Source organism: Neolamprologus brichardi, chromosome 14, assembly GCF_056152115.1.
Source record: "Neolamprologus brichardi isolate AB-2024 chromosome 14, ASM5615211v1, whole genome shotgun sequence".
NCBI classification, from domain to species: domain Eukaryota; kingdom Metazoa; phylum Chordata; class Actinopteri; order Cichliformes; family Cichlidae; genus Neolamprologus; species Neolamprologus brichardi.
In genome coordinates this window covers 15,819,800-15,837,006 of record NC_142117.1, presented here as the reverse complement: position 1 = coordinate 15,837,006, position 17,207 = coordinate 15,819,800, and the positions used below count along the sequence as shown (strand labels likewise).

The window sequence follows — 17,207 nt, the reverse complement described above, 5'->3', positions numbered from 1 at the left end:
ATGTGAATGAACAGCTCCGATCAGTACAATGATATGGGAGTAGTAATTTATCACTGTTTCACCTCAGACACAGCTAGAATCTGCTCCGGGTCAATCAGCTTCTTCTCTCCCTCCTCAGATGTGCTCCCACCTCCGCCAACAACAGCTCAAACTGCCACACTGACATCCTGAAATTTGTAGGAAACCATGAAATTCCCCCTGTTGCTGCCTTTCCCTGAGAATCGGATGAACCCAGAATCTCAGTTTCTTCTTTTTCTTGTTTAGAAAGATCAGGACCATCTCTTCATTTCAACTTCATCTTTTTCATTGAATTGTTTGCAAACACAATGGTTTCATTGCGGATATGCATTACATGTTACAAGTATGAATCTGATAAATGTGGAATTTTTCTGAAATCTGAAATTGAGTGCATTTGGTGTGTAAACCTCTTTAGTTGGCTTTCAGTTAGGTGATCAAATTTGCAATGACCTGCAATCTGTTTGTCATAATACCTCAGTTATCTGTGATAAATTATTGATAATTACAAATGTGTTGCCGTCTACATACATAGAAATTCCCATTGAACAGAAGTCACCTCCACTACTTACATTACAGACAGAACATCAAAGATCTGAGACAGAAATTCTTCCACAATTAATGATGAACAATGACAGTCTAACTGCAGAATGACATCGGTGCTCTGCAACTTTGCTTTTATATAGAAAACCAGGTAGCAACCAGGTGAGTCGAGTCTGCTATTGCAAAGACACGTGTTGCAGACAACTTGTGCTCATCAGTGCAGACGGATTCTGCAACAAGCTGAAAAAATGTCTGTGCTTATAAATTAGACAGCAATTATTAACAAACTTCCAATCTGTCTGAATGTGACTGTCGCTCTGAGCTGAACTGCGATCATTCCTGCAGGTGACCCATGTAGTCACCTTGCAATTGAAACTGGTCATCCAGAGATTTATGCCGAAATATGTGGGCAAAAAACGTCATAAATGAGAAAAAATTCAATACAATAACCAGGCAGCATGGTTGTAATGTTGCCCAGTTTAGGGATCAACAGGTATGAAATGGGTTGGGTGGCTGTAGCTCAGGAGGTAGAGCAGGTCACCTACTGATCGGAAGGTTGGAGGTTCGATCCCAGGCTCCTCCAGTCTGCATGTCAAGTATCCTTGGGCAAGATACTAACCCCAAGTTGCTCTCCGATGCGTCCATCGGAGTGTGAATGTAGTTAGAAAAAGCACTAAGTACAGATAAAGTGCTTGTGAGAATGGGTGTGACTGGGTGAATGTGGCATGTTGTATAGAGCGCTTTGAGTACTCCGGGAGAGTAGAAAAGCGCTATATAAGAATCAGTCCATTTACCATTTATGAAATCACCGCCCACTCATGTAAAATAATGTTGCTATTCTTGGACAGTCCCTCAGACTTGCCATGTTTTATTCTGTTTGTTGACTGTTTCTTATTCAGACATTAGAGAAGCATCTCTATCCTTTTCTATCTATATCACATTTAATTTTCAAAAGACATACAATAAAATAACAGAATAATAACATCATATTTGATATAATATTGGAACTCATTGGCCAACATGTAGTCTCAAAACCACTGGCTACCATCCGCTGACTTTGACATTAAAGGTCTTCACTGCTGGCAACACTGGAGGTGCTGAAACATTGGCTCATAGAGGTTAATAATCAGATAACCACGAGTTCCTCAGATGTCTAACTGCAGGATGGCAGTAAAAGCACTCCTTTAAGGCTCCATTCATGTGGACCTGTTTTATGTAGACCTAACTACATAAGCACTGACTTGGTATTTTTTGCTTAGACGCATGTTAATCCTGACATTCACTGAACAAGAAATGCTTTGAAAACTTGGAGTTTGACGACTTGATGATAAATCACACAAAAGCCAGGTTCAAAGTGTCGGTTTGCCTGCAGCATCCTATTCTGCAGGGCAGATAACCGACTTTGACTTGGAGTGAGAAAAATAAAGGCTCGCTCTCAGCAGAATGAAAGGAGGAGGATGATTTAAAGGATTCTCTCTGAAAAACCGCCTCGCTCTCTTCCCTCTTCATCCCCAGATGAATGCCCAATCAGAGATAAAACATATTTACATTTCTCTGATGTGCAATGCGCTTATGGTATGCGCGCACTGGATTTTCTGTTATTCTGTTTAGGGGCACATGTGTATGCAGGGACTCTTGTTTGCACTGTACACGTATATGTTTTCTCCTTGCAGTACTGTAATTGAAAGCCCGGAGGCACAAAATTGCAATGCAGAAACAGCAGATTTGCATGCGGTGCGCTGCAATCGTAGTTTGCGTTTGTCATCTTCACCTAAAGGCACACAAACACACACACATCAAAGCATTGTTTGCTGACCTTGTGTCCCTTTGAGTCTGTAAATGATTAATGAGACACACAATATGTCTCTCTTTACTCTCTATCTCCCTCATCATCATGTAATTACTGTTTTCTTCTGCTTGATTGGTTTCTCATCTACTTGTTTGTTTCTCAGTGCAGAAAATTCGGTTTCTTGTTGTTCTCCTCCATCCTTTCTACAGGTGCACTGATTTTGTTTCGAGTGCAGGGTAATCTGCAGCGTGAGGATAGCCCTCTTTCTCCCCTCAGTAATCTCACTCATCGAGCGCTGCTGTTATTGCAATTTACACTTGGCTCAGCTCCAGAGCAGCTCGGCCTTAATGGCTCCTCCGCTCTCCGTTGCACTCGAGTGTTATAGCTTCTCATCATCACCTCAGTGCTGAGCTGAGAACTCTTGCAATAAACACAATGACCTCAAGACGCTTCTTGAACTGTAGCCAAACTGTAACCTGTTAAACCCCGCAGAACCTGTTGTAACTTTAGTATTACGCCATTATTATGGCGACGTTCACATCTGCAATTATTTGGTTGTGTCAGAGGAGAGATTCAAATGTTTCTATTGGTGCTAGACAGCATCAATAAAAATTAAATCAGAAATCAAAATTACAGCATCTTTGCAGACAAATGTGATATTCAGTCACTTGACCGAAGTGCATCTCTGAAAAGCAAATTAAAGTTTTTCCCTTCATTCATTGTATCTGCATGATATTTGCAAATAAAACTCATAAAAAAACACTCCACGGTTGTGAGATTACTCTCTATTTCTCCTATGTGCTTTTATGTACAGTGGCCACTTTAGAAAAGACAAATAATTGTGTCAGATGAAAATGGCTTTTGTCACATATGTGCAACGTTTTTGTGAAGTCTTTGCACTCAGCATGTGTACTGGAGAAATTTGGATAAAACATTTGGTCCAATGAAATACTGGTTGGATAGCTCACCGTTGCTCTTGCGGAGTTTTTCTTGACACGTGGTTGCACTTAATTTGATTTTACATTAAGTTCTGTTGGCAGACGCACATTTTCAATATCGCTTGATCGCATTCGTTTAATTGTGAGAAGTTAAAATGAAGATCGAGATTAAAATTTGATTTATTGTGCGCCCCAATGTAGTAGCTGTTTGCTGTTACCAGGGTGCACTGTCACATACAACCACATGCACGCAAGCATGTCTGTATAGGTTAGGCAGGTTTGTGTTAGCAAATACTCGCACATACAGACACACATGAAGTGCCATAAATCCTGCATTAGGGGTGGAGTTCTGGCTCTACTCCTGTAAAACCTCTAAAGGGAGATTAAATGCCATCACATTTGGCTTTCTTTGACACAGGAGAAATGGATGAGGTCCTCACCCCATCTCTATGCTAAACCCAAACAGTCTGTATGAGCAACTAACCTTGGCTACTTGTATCTCCTCATGATTACTTAGAGCACTAAAAACAGCTTGGCCTTGTTTAAAGGACACTGACAGAGTTCAGGTTTAGGTTAAACAAGGACTGGATGGCATGTAACAACAGCCCTCTGTTGGGACTCTCCTAATAGACCGGACAGTTTAAGTATAAACTTCCAAGAACCCCAAAAAGCCCCCACAGATCAGACTATTTCTGCACTTCCTAAACAGTAAATAGTTGGTCCATGATTCCACAGGGAGAATAAATCAGCAACTATTAGCCGGAAGGTCTTCTTCACAGTTTTTGCTTCCAACTCCTCAAGTCAAGCAACGCTTACATATGCACTGGTGTTATCTAAGAGAAGAGAGTCAGTGATTTCTACTGATGCCTTTAAAACCTCACAGTTGTTATTTCGTGCTGTAACTGTGGCTACCAGATTTATGAAAACCACCCTCAGACATACTCTGCAGCAATTTAGAGGATAAACAAGTAATTTTTTAACACACAGCGTATATTTCAGCGGTAACTGTGGAAAAAGTGAAATATTAATGCTGATGACTAAATGACGCAACAACCTCTCTCTGAAACTTGAATTTACCATCTCAGCTTTAATCTCCAGTGTGCTTAGAGACAGATTGCAAACACCACCACGGTGGTTGCTGGACTAGTACATTTATTAACACTGCTTCCTTACATTGTATTGAATTTGTCTGTATAATTGTTGGGAAACACAGATTAATTGCTATATAAATTCTTGCTGGAGCACAGCCATGAATGGTAAATGCTGTCATTTGAAATGTTGGCACTATCGGTTGGCTTTAAAGGACCATGAACAACAAACCCTTTGTGAAGGATATGAATGGTTATATGTAATTTGTAACCATTTAACAACCCTAAATGAGGTGAAAATGACTGACTTGCTTAGTTTATAATAAATAGAATGGACGCATAAATAGAGGAAGAAGTGTAGGTAAGCTGTGGATCAAGTTGCTTTTATGCTACTATCTATTAATAGGCCTGTTGGACTGCTTTAGTGATACAAATAAATTTAAAAAAATATCTGCGAATGGTCGTGTTGTAATAAAGCTGTGACGTTACATCAACATTATAGCTCCAAAAGCAAACACGAAAGACTCAGGCCCATGAGCTTGAGGCTAGTTTTGTGTGCAGTGAGTACTGATGCAGCGCAACGCAGTCTTGACTGTCCTCTTTTCTCCTAGTCAACTGGTGCCACAATAGCTTCTGGGAGCCACATGAGTGTATTGTGAAATATCAGCGCCAATAGCTCCAATGCAGGAAGCAGCTAATTTCAAGGCTGTTACTAAAGGCTGTGAAAGAGACTCAGTTACTCTCTTTGAACTGGGATTAGTAACGAGGAAGAACAAAACAGTGCTCTTATCTGGTCCTGATATTTATTTGGTGCTGCAGGGGTGACTGGAAGAGAGCTCAGCTGTTTTATTCTAATGTGAATTTTAAAAGTCACTTCCCTTCAGCTTTCTCCTGACAGACAAATGCAAAAGTGAGAACAAATCAGGAACACATGTTGACAGGTAAGCATCACCTGCAGTGTTGTATGCACTTTTTTTTACACACTTGAAGTAATCCGTGTTTTGTTGTGGTTTGAACTGCATCAAAGACCAGCCCTAAATTAGACTTTTCTTCCCAAAAGGCACAGCTCTGTTGTGTTTTGAGTTAGCGTGGATATTTCATACCCTCGCACCGCTCATGCTTCTCCTCAGCATCAAAGCACAGCGCACGCCGTTTGAAATTCATTGAAAGCATTGGATTAATAATGCAGGGAGAGAAGCTGAGAAAAGAGGACACGTAACGTGATGTTTTCTTGACTCCTCAGCTATTAAACCATGGAAACCCATCTGACATGACCGAATGGGAAACCTTTGACCGAGCAGGTGGATAGCTTTTAAAAGCTTGTGGTGAAAATAGCAGGAGCTAAATCCCCCAGGAGGCAGTCAGATACATGCTCCCTAAATGAAACCATTTTCTTTCTCTGTTTTGCTACCGTGGCTTCTCCTCATTGTTTCCCACTGAATTTACTGGAGGTTAAAATAAAATAATAATAATAATATATATAGAAAAGAGATGAGTAAAATTCAATATCATATCAATAACTCTGTTAAGTATAGGTAAATAATGTCAAGCCCTGATGATAAGCACTGTGCAATTGAAGGCCCTGTTTCATTTTCTGTACTTTACTTTATCTTCAGTCCTCTTTTATGCTAGTCTTGCAACTAACTTGCTACCAAGCTGTATTTAGCTTAAACTCTGGAGACAGCCAAGATGCTAGCTCCAGTGATAAAAAGTTAGCCCAGTACTAAAAGAGGCAAAAGCTGAGGTCCTTTGAACGAGTACATTAAATTTGCTCCAAAGCAGATGAGTACCATAGAAAGATGTGTTAAAATGCTCCAAAGCCACCATGAAAACAGCCCAAAACTAGCTAACACCTCGTAGCTGTAGTAGTTTCCTCTCATTGAATGTCTATATGTAAAGCAGTTTCTTTTCATAACTTGCCTGTTTAAACTGCATTGGGATAAAGAAACATTACTTTTGTGGCATGACAACTTTGTTACAGACAGTAGCTTTCTACTCACCTTCACTAATTTGGCACATTTATCTGATAAATAACATGACTTGCTCTTTGGTTCATTGTACAAGCAGAACGTTTGGAGTCAATTTATAAATGTTTTATTTTCTTTTCTGTGGCTACAGCCGGTAGTTGGTGATGGTTTATATTAAATGGCTACCTTAAATATTTAAATAGAAATACAATTAATTTGCGTACTGCGCAAACACTGTTAGAGGGGCATTCTTGGGTGACACAAGAGATCATCCAAACCTGCTTCGGTTGCTAGCAGATAGTTTAATGGAAGATACCGACTTGGCTGCAAACGCCGCCATTTACTCTGAGTTGTAGTGAGACTTGAAAAAGCATGTTGCAAGTAGGAAACAGATTTATTATTATTATTATTTTCAGGGTAAATTTTGTATCTCATTGTAACTAACACATTTCCAGAGAACCAAGTTTTAATGTAAAAATTGATGTTCCTCACGTTTGCACGTTTGCACAGTTGCACTACTGCTCAGTGGGCAATTTCAGAGTCTGCACACAACACAGAAACTACTGGTGACCATGGCAACCTGCTAGTGATAAAAGCACTCACAAGGAGGTTTACTGTGCAGCATTGTTTACAACATTTTCAAAGCTAGGGACTGTCAGCAACCACTTGCCAACCGGTCATGGAATTCACACTTTTCCCTAGCAACCAGAGGTTGCCAGTTGATCATCAACCAATCACCACACCTGCTCGCATTGGGGTTGCTAGCAATGTCACAGCGACTGCCAGCAACCTCACCCAACCAGTTGGGGAATACAGCCAAAGCTTTTAAATGATCAGAATTGGTAAAAGGAAGTGTAGCAAACTGTCATATTTAAAAAGCTGGAACTATAAAATAATGTAAAAATAAAATTTAATCTGTAACACATTCTTATGATATAATCACTGCATTCTGATCTCTGAGGCATTTATTGATTTGTATTAGTAATAAGAGTTGCACTGAGTGAAAGAACCCAAACTGACTGCATGTTGATGGTTTTTGAGGTTTTTTAAAAAGTCTTCCTTTAGCTAACAACCGGCTAACCAATCACAGGACAGAATCTTCTCCTGAACTATTACCAGTTATAACGGAGTTGTATCAGTTTCCATCTCAGCAAGAAATCAAACCATAAATTCTCCACCACAGTGCACTATTATTTTAGAGCTCTAAAGCATGTTGGGTGATCTGGTTTCTGGTCACTTCCACTTCAGGCTCCAGGAACACATTTGACTGCAAAGGCTGAAAGTCTCAGTTTCTCTTGCCCCCCCCCCCCCCCCCCCCCCCCACCCCCCCCACCCCCCCACCCCCGGACCACAGGAGACAGTCAGAGAGTTGATTCAGGTCATTTATCTTCCCGGTGCCAATGTTTTTAGACTACATCTTAACTGCAAAGGGAGGTATTGATCCTGCTCTCCTCTCTTCATCCCCTCCTCCTCGATAAATAAGGGAGAAACGATCCCAGCTCACACCCTGGTTCTGAATATGAAAATGCATATTGTTGATGTTAAAGTGACATTGTAATTTCTGCAGTGATTTCCTGCAAGAAAGTTACTCGACTGCAGACAAACATGTGTGAGTTCAAATCGACTCACAGTGATTGCACGGGGGACTTTTGAGCCTTGTACCATGTGTGTGGCTTTAGATGGAAATCGCACTGCAGAAATTTAGCAGAAATTTAAACTAAAAGTTTGCTAGTGAGCATTTCCTCCAGGGTGTCTACTTTCTGTGCATAATGATTTTTATTAAAGTGACAGTGAGTTAGGAGTGTTTGCACGCTCTCTCTCCACAGAACCCTTCGGTTGTGGCTCTGAAGATAAATGGGCCACCAAGGCGGGCCCAAACACAGGCCTGGGGATAGGGATAGCTAATACTGAATTAATTAGCATGGGCTGATATGGTGGAGCAGCAAACAAGAGGATCATTAAATGCTATCTGCTTTTAGCTCCATTAATTTTGAACACTGTAGGGAATGCTCTTCGTGTCAATAATTGAATGACAAAAATATATTTTTAAACAAGTAAATAAAAGTGCAGTGACATCATATTCATGCTTCCAGAGAAAAACTTTATTTCTCTGAAAGGCTTAGTGCCCAGGGTTTAAGCGAAGCTAAGCTAACCTGCTATTTAAAAAAAAATACAAAATGATATTTTATATCTTATGATATTTAATATTTAAAGATTATGAGTTCAAAAGCCAGGGAGGAGACCAGCTGAAAGCTCTGAACCCTATTCTCGTGAGACGAGTGGAGGGAGGAAGAAGATCTAAGAGCGCAAGGGGAAGTGGCAACCTGGAGAAGGTCAGACAGACATGGAGGGGCGAGGCTGTGGATGGCTTGAACGGCCAAAGAAACATTTTGAAATTAATGTGGAATTTAAGTGGGAGCCAGTAAAGCTGTTGCAGAACAGGAGTGATGTGGTGAGTGGACTGTAGTGACAATACAAGCAACTGAATTCTGGACCAGCTGAAGCTTAAGAAATATATATAATATATATATATATTTTAAAAATAGACATCTGCTGATAGGCTGTGGAAGTGAATTATCTTGCTTGCTTGACTAATCACCAACATTAAAGTATCAACTAAAAGCTTTTTTTTTTCAAAATAAAGACAAAAAGATTTGTGATGGGTTTTTTAAAATAACATGAATGCACACAGCTTTACAAGGATGTCACAGTTTTGTTCATTGGACAACGACTGATGTCAAAATGTGTACTGGCTTTTGACACTCAGCCACTCACCAAAAAAAAGAGGAAAAAGCAGAAGACTTGAGATGTTGCTCCTCGCTGCAGCCCATCCTCCTCCCTTCCTTTCCTTAATCTGTCTTTACTTCTTTTATTTGGTTTCTTTATGATGATGATGATGTGCCTTCTCTTCCTTGCTGTGCTGCATATTAAAAGCTATAATATGGTTCTAAGAATAGCTTTGCCTAATCTGCTCACTGTGATGAAGTGTCACTCTTATACTCTTCTGTAATGTTTTAGCCTTTTCATGCCTCTAATGCTGAGAGTACCTGTCTGGATCCCAAACACTTTAACATACAAATGAAGGCATTTTACTACCAAGAGCTATATAGTTGTTTTTTTCTTACATAAACTTGTTTTTATGACCGAACATTTATTTTCCCAGCATACTGATATCTCATTATGAGGCAAAACTTTTCAAACTCCCCGGTGTTTGCGCTCACTTTATGTACACGCTGAGAAAATCACATGTTGCGTTGGCAGAAATGGGTATTACATACATTAACTGAACGTGTGCGTGTGTGTGTGTGTGTGTGTGTGTGTGTTATTTCTCTAGAGATTAGTGCCTATTTGCAGTTTGATGGGGGAAAGCGAGTGTGTTTGGAATACAGAGTTAATATGATGTGGCAAATAAATGCCTGTTGGATAATGAGACATGGCATTTAGATAAATGTTGCTGCTTTAGTGTTTAAAGGCGTAATGATAATGCTATATCAACTAAGTGTGGCTATCTATATTTTATTTATTTAAAATCTATTTAGCAAACAGGTACGCAGTACCTACTAATGTCCTTTGGCTTGTTTTGGACCTGTGCACCTTGTTATTTAATAGGCTATAAAAATCCTATGAATGTGTAATATATACTTTTAATACTATAAACTGATGTGAAATGTGGTATTAGGTACATAAGGTACATAATGTAATTGGACTTTCTTATACAATAAAACTATACCTACAATGTACACATCCTCATTTAGTTGACGTTTAAGCCCTTATTTAAAACTAAGGTTTAAGTACTCAACCAGCTGCATGAGGCTGTATAAGATATACTTATATTATCTCATAAATAGTGAGAAAAGAAAACATGTTGCTACTATTGTGACCTCTGTAGTGTCACAGTGACAAGTCATAGCGAAGAGCAACCCCTCGGGTACTGTGTCAGTCCCTGTCTTACTGTAAACTGTCTCTACTGTCACGGGCTCCTTGGTCCACAGGGCCTGCACTGCCCAGCCCACGTGGCCACATTTAAGACCCCCTCTGGCTGTCATGGGGAAGGCGTGCCAGCGCAGCCTCCAGTATGTCAGAAGCAATCATGAGACTGGGTCTTAATAACCAATAAGAGCACAGACCAGTGGCACGTAGTCAGGCCCTTTGGATACAAAGACAGGATGCTGTCAGAGGAAAGTCTGGTGGATTAAAATGAGAAGAAATCTGCGCTCCACTGACTCTTACATTTTGTTTTTTGTATTGCAGAGACAAACATCTGGAGCTGCTGCTGGCAACAATAAGACTTCTGGAGGACAAGGTAAAAAAGTCACAAAATGATATGTTTGTTTGTCATTTCCTTTGGAATATACTTGGACATTTATTTTAGGGGAAACAAACTGCTGGTGCAGGGAAGAGGAGATTAGAGTTTACAGTATATGATGGTTTTAGAAGACAGATGACAGTAGATGGACAGCAACAAGGAGAGAAGGACATGCACAAAGACACAAATTCACCTCAGGCTTTCCATCAGATCTGTTCTTACAAGAGTTCAGGGAATGATGTCATCATATATAACATGGAGAACATTTGATAAATGTCAGAGATTATGTGTTTTTTTTAATCAAATTATTCCTTATTATTCAGAACAATATAATAATCTCTTCCCCTGCTTGGAAGAAGATCACCTTGTTTATATTGCTTATACTTTATGGCTTTACATTATTTGACAAAGAGGTTTGTTTGCAACTTTGATGTCCTGATTCAGCTGGAAAAAAACACCCTAAAAACCAGGAGACAAAAGTGAGATGACCATCAGTGTCTGTAAACACACTTCTCTGATGATTGCCTCCCTGAGCAGAGACAGACAGCCTGTATGAGTTCAGTCCTGGGGGAAATAAAGTACAGCTCTGTGCACCGAGTGCGTTACAAATCATGTTTATTGTTGAGCTTTCTGTCATTAAACCCATCACAGCAGAGCAAATAAAGGCTTCAACGAGAGAACTAATATCCTTCCAGCTTTCACCTTCTCTAAATCATGGCACTGATTTGATGCCCTGACTCAGCAGCGCATCGCGGATTGAGATGGGACCAAGTAGGCTGCGCTATTTTTATGAGATAAAAAAGTGAATCTCGGATCTTATTCACTTTATTTGTGGGGAACTGCATTAAAACTCAACAGCACCGCTGTTACACTGACACCTGTATGTTTACAGATCTTTGACATGTCATAAATCAGATATATTAGTCATGTGAAAACCTTTTTTATTTTTTGATATGAAGTAGTGAATTCTTTAATTAGGCATGCCACACTCAGAAGTCCTGAACTCACAAAAAATAAATCACTTGGAGCTATATTTTCAAACCATAGAAATTCGTGAAGACGTGACGTGTTCTGTGCAGCAACAGCTGCTCTGTAAAAAGCTACTGACGGTTGCTCCCAGATTTTTAACGCTAGATGCAATTCCTGGTGCAACCCCCAGGGGTTTGTGTCTCCACCCGGGGATCTTTTGCTTGTTAGGCGAATGTGTAACTAGTACACGGTGGAGCAGTTTTGTATGTAATCACAAAGCACGAAGTACAACAAACACAAGGCATTAAAGAAAGTTCAAAGTAAAACAGGAAATAGACGAATGCTAAACAGCAGCCGTGACAGAGAGAGGAGAACGGGCATCATCAGAAAGGCGAGACAGAGAGAAAACACTTGTGGAGCTAAAACTGCAACTCATAAAAATCAAAACATCACAGGAAACATAGTTAAAAACCTGATGCCAGACAAAGCAAAGCAGACAAAGCAGTCGTGGTTTGTCTGAAAACTCGAACAAAAGAGAGATGACTGTTGATGGTTCCATGTATTTCTTTCTTTGTCTTTCCTAGAGAACCAATCTGGTTAGTATATGGTTGCTAATAGATGGCCACACACCTTCTCTACTTTTAAGTCATTTACATTTGTGCACATGTAAATTGGGCCTCATTTGTTGAATGAAGTCGGTAACGCATTCGACCGTTAGAAGCATCACCGCTCTGTCCCTGATGTCAGCATCATAAGCCCAGGGGTGCAGCTCCTTGTGTGTATAAACACCTCAATAGGAAAAAAACAGGGCTGGAAGCGTGCGATAATGAGTTTGCGTCACCACTGACGCAAACTAGAAAATGTTTTGTTTTTTCATTCTAATCTATAGTAAGTAGGAAACAATTCTTAAGCTTTCTGTTGGTAGAAAGTCTAATAAGGATGTCCAAGCAACCTGAAGAAGTACCTGAAACTGACGTCACTGCAGTGGTTAAATCTGGAGCCATTGTTCAAGTAGGAATACGTGTAAAAAAAACAAACCAAACAGACGGCCAGTTGACCAAATACAACCATGAAGTGTTTGTTGGGATTACAAACTGAACTGAACTGAATGGATAAAAATGAATTGTAGACTCAAACTAAGACTCACAATCATACAGGAATCAGACTCCAAAATCACAGAAATTCAAACAACAAAATTTTAAAACACAAAACCCAAAGGTGCCAAAAATGTGGCCAATATGTGGCTGGCAGAGTGCAGACCCAATTGCAGATTTGGAGACACGACCGAACTTTGAACAGCATTTATTGCCAGAGCTTGGGGAGCAAAATACTCTATGCAGAAACTCAGACTAACCAGGAATCAAGCACTTACAAGTTACAAAACTGAACACGCACACATGGGGGAAAGTATGACAACGACAAAGACCAGAGGGAGACTCAGACAATAAATACACAGGAGGATGGAAGACAGGAACTCAATGCACATGAGACAAGGGACTAAATAAAAATAAAACAGGAAACATAACAAACTCAGAAACAGACACTAGAAACAGGAACAGAACACAAACGTGACTGAAAGACGACTCACCTGAGACAACAAACAGAGAGACCAGAGAGCGAGACATAACAGGGATCACAGAATAGAATAAGAAGATAAACACATGCACACTATGACCTAGACAAGAAGCTATGAACTAGACGGACCAAAGTTAACCAAATACAGAGACAAAGGCTGACTACTCAAAGAGACAAGACAAGGGGCAGGTGACAAAAGAGGGGAGAGATACAGTTCCAGAAATAAGAATATAATACAACGGAAACAACCTTAAACTCGAAACACAGAATACCATAGGGCTAAAACCGAAAACGTTTCATTAGACCAAAAATAATTCCCAAACCTCTAAAACTCAAAGGACATGGCCCAAAAACCTAAGATGCAAACACACACCGATGTTTGTTGCATTACACACAGGCAGTATTGTCAGAAAATATTACAGTTTATGTGCAATCAGTTGATGAGTGTGATGGTGAGTTTTTTTTCGCAAAGGTAATGATGTATTGCAGCGTTCCCCAACCCCCGGGCCTCGGACCGGTACCGGTCCGTGAGTTGTTTGGTACCGGGCCGCGAGAGTTGAGGCTCAGGTGTGAAATGTATGGTTTTCAGGATTTTTATCATTTTTCAGCGTTATTTTGTTATCGTTTTTATCGTTAACTTGGTTTTCCTGGGTCTTTTCACGTGTTTTATGAATAAATCTTCTTTTTTTCGGTACCGGTACTAGTTTTATTTTGTTGTATTTATCCGCGACACCTTAAAGGCCGGTCCATGAAAATAATGTCGGGCATAAACCGGTCCGTGGCGCAAAAAAGGTTGGGGACCGCTGATGTATTGTATAGATAAAGTTACATAAGGCAACTTCAATTCAGTTTTATTTCTATTGGATCAAATCACAACAGCAGTCGCCTCAAGGCACTTTATATTGTGAGGTAATACAACTTCAACAATTACCTGATGCCCAATGAGCAAGCAGTTGGTGACTGGGGGAAGGAAAAAAACCTTTTTAACAGGAAGAAACCTCCAGCAGAACAAGGCTCAGGGAGGGGCAGCTATCTGCCACGACCAGTTGGGGATAAAGATTGCCTTTATAACTATACGTATTCAGAGGTAAACAACAACCTTAGAAACATATTCTGTGTAAGTGACAGAAAATGTTAAAAAATAAAGGTACAAAGATACAATAAAGAAGGGAATAAGTCTTTTTTCTACAACAGAATCAAAGCAATCTTTTGTTCCAGTGTTTCAATTTTTTAAATTATCCACCTTAAAGAGTTAGAAATACTTAAGGGAGTAATCTGCCTGGAAAGTGCGTTTGAAAAGTGCATCCTCATTTACGATTGAGAGAAGCTTGGAACCAAGTTCACGCAGCAGCTGACCCCGTCTAAAATAAAACAAAAAGTCGCTCCAATTAAACAGAGCTGCTGTTTCAGCTACATTATTCACCAACAGCAATTAACGGGATTATCTCGAGCAGGGTAAACACTGTGATGCAGAAGGCTAATTTTTCACTGCCTTTAAAATTCAGCTCTAGCATTTCACTCACTTAACGAAAAGAGAAAGTGAAGGAAACTACACGGCCCGCAGTACACATACACAAACACAGAATGCGCCTTTGTTGTCTGACCTTGAAAATTAATTTGAAGCCTGTAAAAACTGCTTTCCCAGCGTGTCTGAAGTGTGTTTCTTAATACACAGAGATGTGGGGGGAGAGAGAGAGTGGGCGAAGGGGGTGGGGAGGGGGAGGGGGAGTAACGCTGCTATTGACTCGCACACAGCACAGTCTTTAGAGGCAACCTCTCACAGGCTCAAGGACAGCCACAAACAGATGTATTCATATGCACTGGAACTCATTTTGAACTGGGTACGTTTAAGTACATGCAGCTGTGACGCACCTCAGAGATGCAGAAGGGGCTGTTTCCCTGATATCAGCGGGTGGAGGATGCAAGTGTTTACTGCAAAGATAAGGACGCCAGATTGAATGTTTATCAAGTGGATACAAATGAATCTTTTTTCTGCTTTTCTGCATAAAGAGTTAGAGAGTGCTGGCTGCTGGTGCTCATAAATTTTACTCTTATTAAAAGAGAGTGATTCAGAAAGTGACACAACAGGTTCCTATTGTTTTAAACGTACAAAACAAAGTCTGCAGAGTGATAATAATATGCAAAACCTGACATAGATAAAACAGAAGTAACTGCAAATGATGTTGATTAGAAGAGGTCATTTGCAGGGTGTCCCATCTGCTATTTGTTAAATATATAGCTGGAATATTATTTATTTTCATGATGCAACATGATGAAATTTTGCTAATTTTACTACTTTAATGCAAAACCATCTTAAGGTTTGTTTATCTAACCGCAGAGGAACCTGGACCTTCATTTGAGGCTTTTAGAGTTTGATGTGTAAAAGAATCTGTAATTACATTTCTGTTCAAGGTTCACCTCATTTACAGAATAATTCAGCCTGTTTAGCTAAAATGACTAAACTTAAACGTGTAAAATACAAAACTTTTCACTTTAAAGTTTTTTAGCTTCCCTGTAGGCATTTAATTTGAGAAATTCATGCATTATATTGACATTAACAGTGCTTGAAAGAGAGTAGAGTCAAAGCACCTGTGGATGTGTGCGACTGAATGATTCAGACAATGAAAACCTTACAAAAGAAACATGAGATTGGTGTGCATTATGCTCAAATTGTAATAGCAGCTAGGTGAAGAGCACAGCCAGGCACATTTTTATAATGCCACATGTAGGAGAGTTGTGCTTTCAGGGCTCGAATACACGGTTACTGTTTTTGAAAGGGCGTATTTTAACCCAAGCCTTTATTCAGCTATACAATACCTGAACACAACCAGGCAGTTAAACTGAAAACATTAAACTATTAACAGTAAAAAATTATATTACTATTGTTTTTTTTCACTACGCACAAACCTCATTCTCCTGGGTGAAAGGCCTCTGTTTTCATTCTTTCATCCAACACAGCTTCATTTATGCTTCGTCCACTACAGGTTGACTGTAGTGACTTGCATTTTAAATAGATAGTGGTTATTTAAGTCTTTCAGATTTCAGAAATCTATTTTCTGACATTTTTTTTATGTTTTCATGGTAAACAGGGAGAAAAAAAAATCACTTCCCAACTCAACTCACATCTACGCAACTTAGTTACAGTGTTATAGAAAACATCTTAAAAAAACTGTAATATTCTGGCAGCTGGGGCGCCAAAATATTACCGTAACATGACAGAAAATAACTTCCTCATAAAAATACGGTCATTTCCAGTAATGACAATACAGTTTGTTGCGCTAATATCACATGGGATCTTGCCTTTTCAAGTGATGTTAAACATTAAATTAGGAACATGTTAATGTGATTAAACAATGAAATCATCTATAAATAGGAAAAAAAAAAACATCTTAAAAAAACGGTAATATTCTGGGCTGGGGCGCCAAAATACTACCGTAAAATAACAGAAAATAACTTTCTCATGAAAATACAGTTACTTTCAGTAATGAAAATAGAGTTTGTTGCGCTAATTTTACATGGGATTCTGCCTTGTCCAAGTGCTTTTAGACATTAAATTAGGAACATTTTAACGTGATCAAACAATGAAATCACCTATAAACAAGGTCAATGAATGTGGCAATATGAATCATAATACGTAAATGTACAGAAATATACAGTTAACAGTTGGTTTAAATAATAATGGATTGCATGCCCTGGGACAGACTGACAGAGGCAAGGCTGCCATATTGCACCATCGGCCCCTCTGGCCATCACCAGTAGGTGAAGAGTCTTGACCATGGACACAATACTGAGAGTGTCCGAGCCGGGGCTTGAACCGGCAACCTTTTGATCACAAGGCGAACTGCCAACTCTTGAGCCACGATCGCCCTAGATAGCAATGATAATAATACTTATGTGATGTAACACAAGCTTATAGTTTAGCTTATAATCATGAGATATACTTTTCCATAGCATTACATTTGAATTTAACAGATCATTCTCTCACATAACAGACAAATATTTGTGAAATTATGATAC

General features: G+C 39.6%; 1 protein-coding gene across 1 annotated transcript in view; it reads left to right on the top strand.

Moving 5' to 3' along the window:
* The window catches only part of pcp4b (Purkinje cell protein 4b), a 46,488-nt gene that overhangs the window by 15,457 nt on the left and 13,824 nt on the right, over positions 1–17,207 (top strand). Inside the window, exon 2 of the mRNA XM_035911656.2 lies at positions 10,592–10,643. Within this exon, the coding sequence (XP_035767549.1) occupies positions 10,592–10,643 (52 nt within the window). The remainder of the gene's footprint in view (positions 1–10,591; positions 10,644–17,207) is intronic.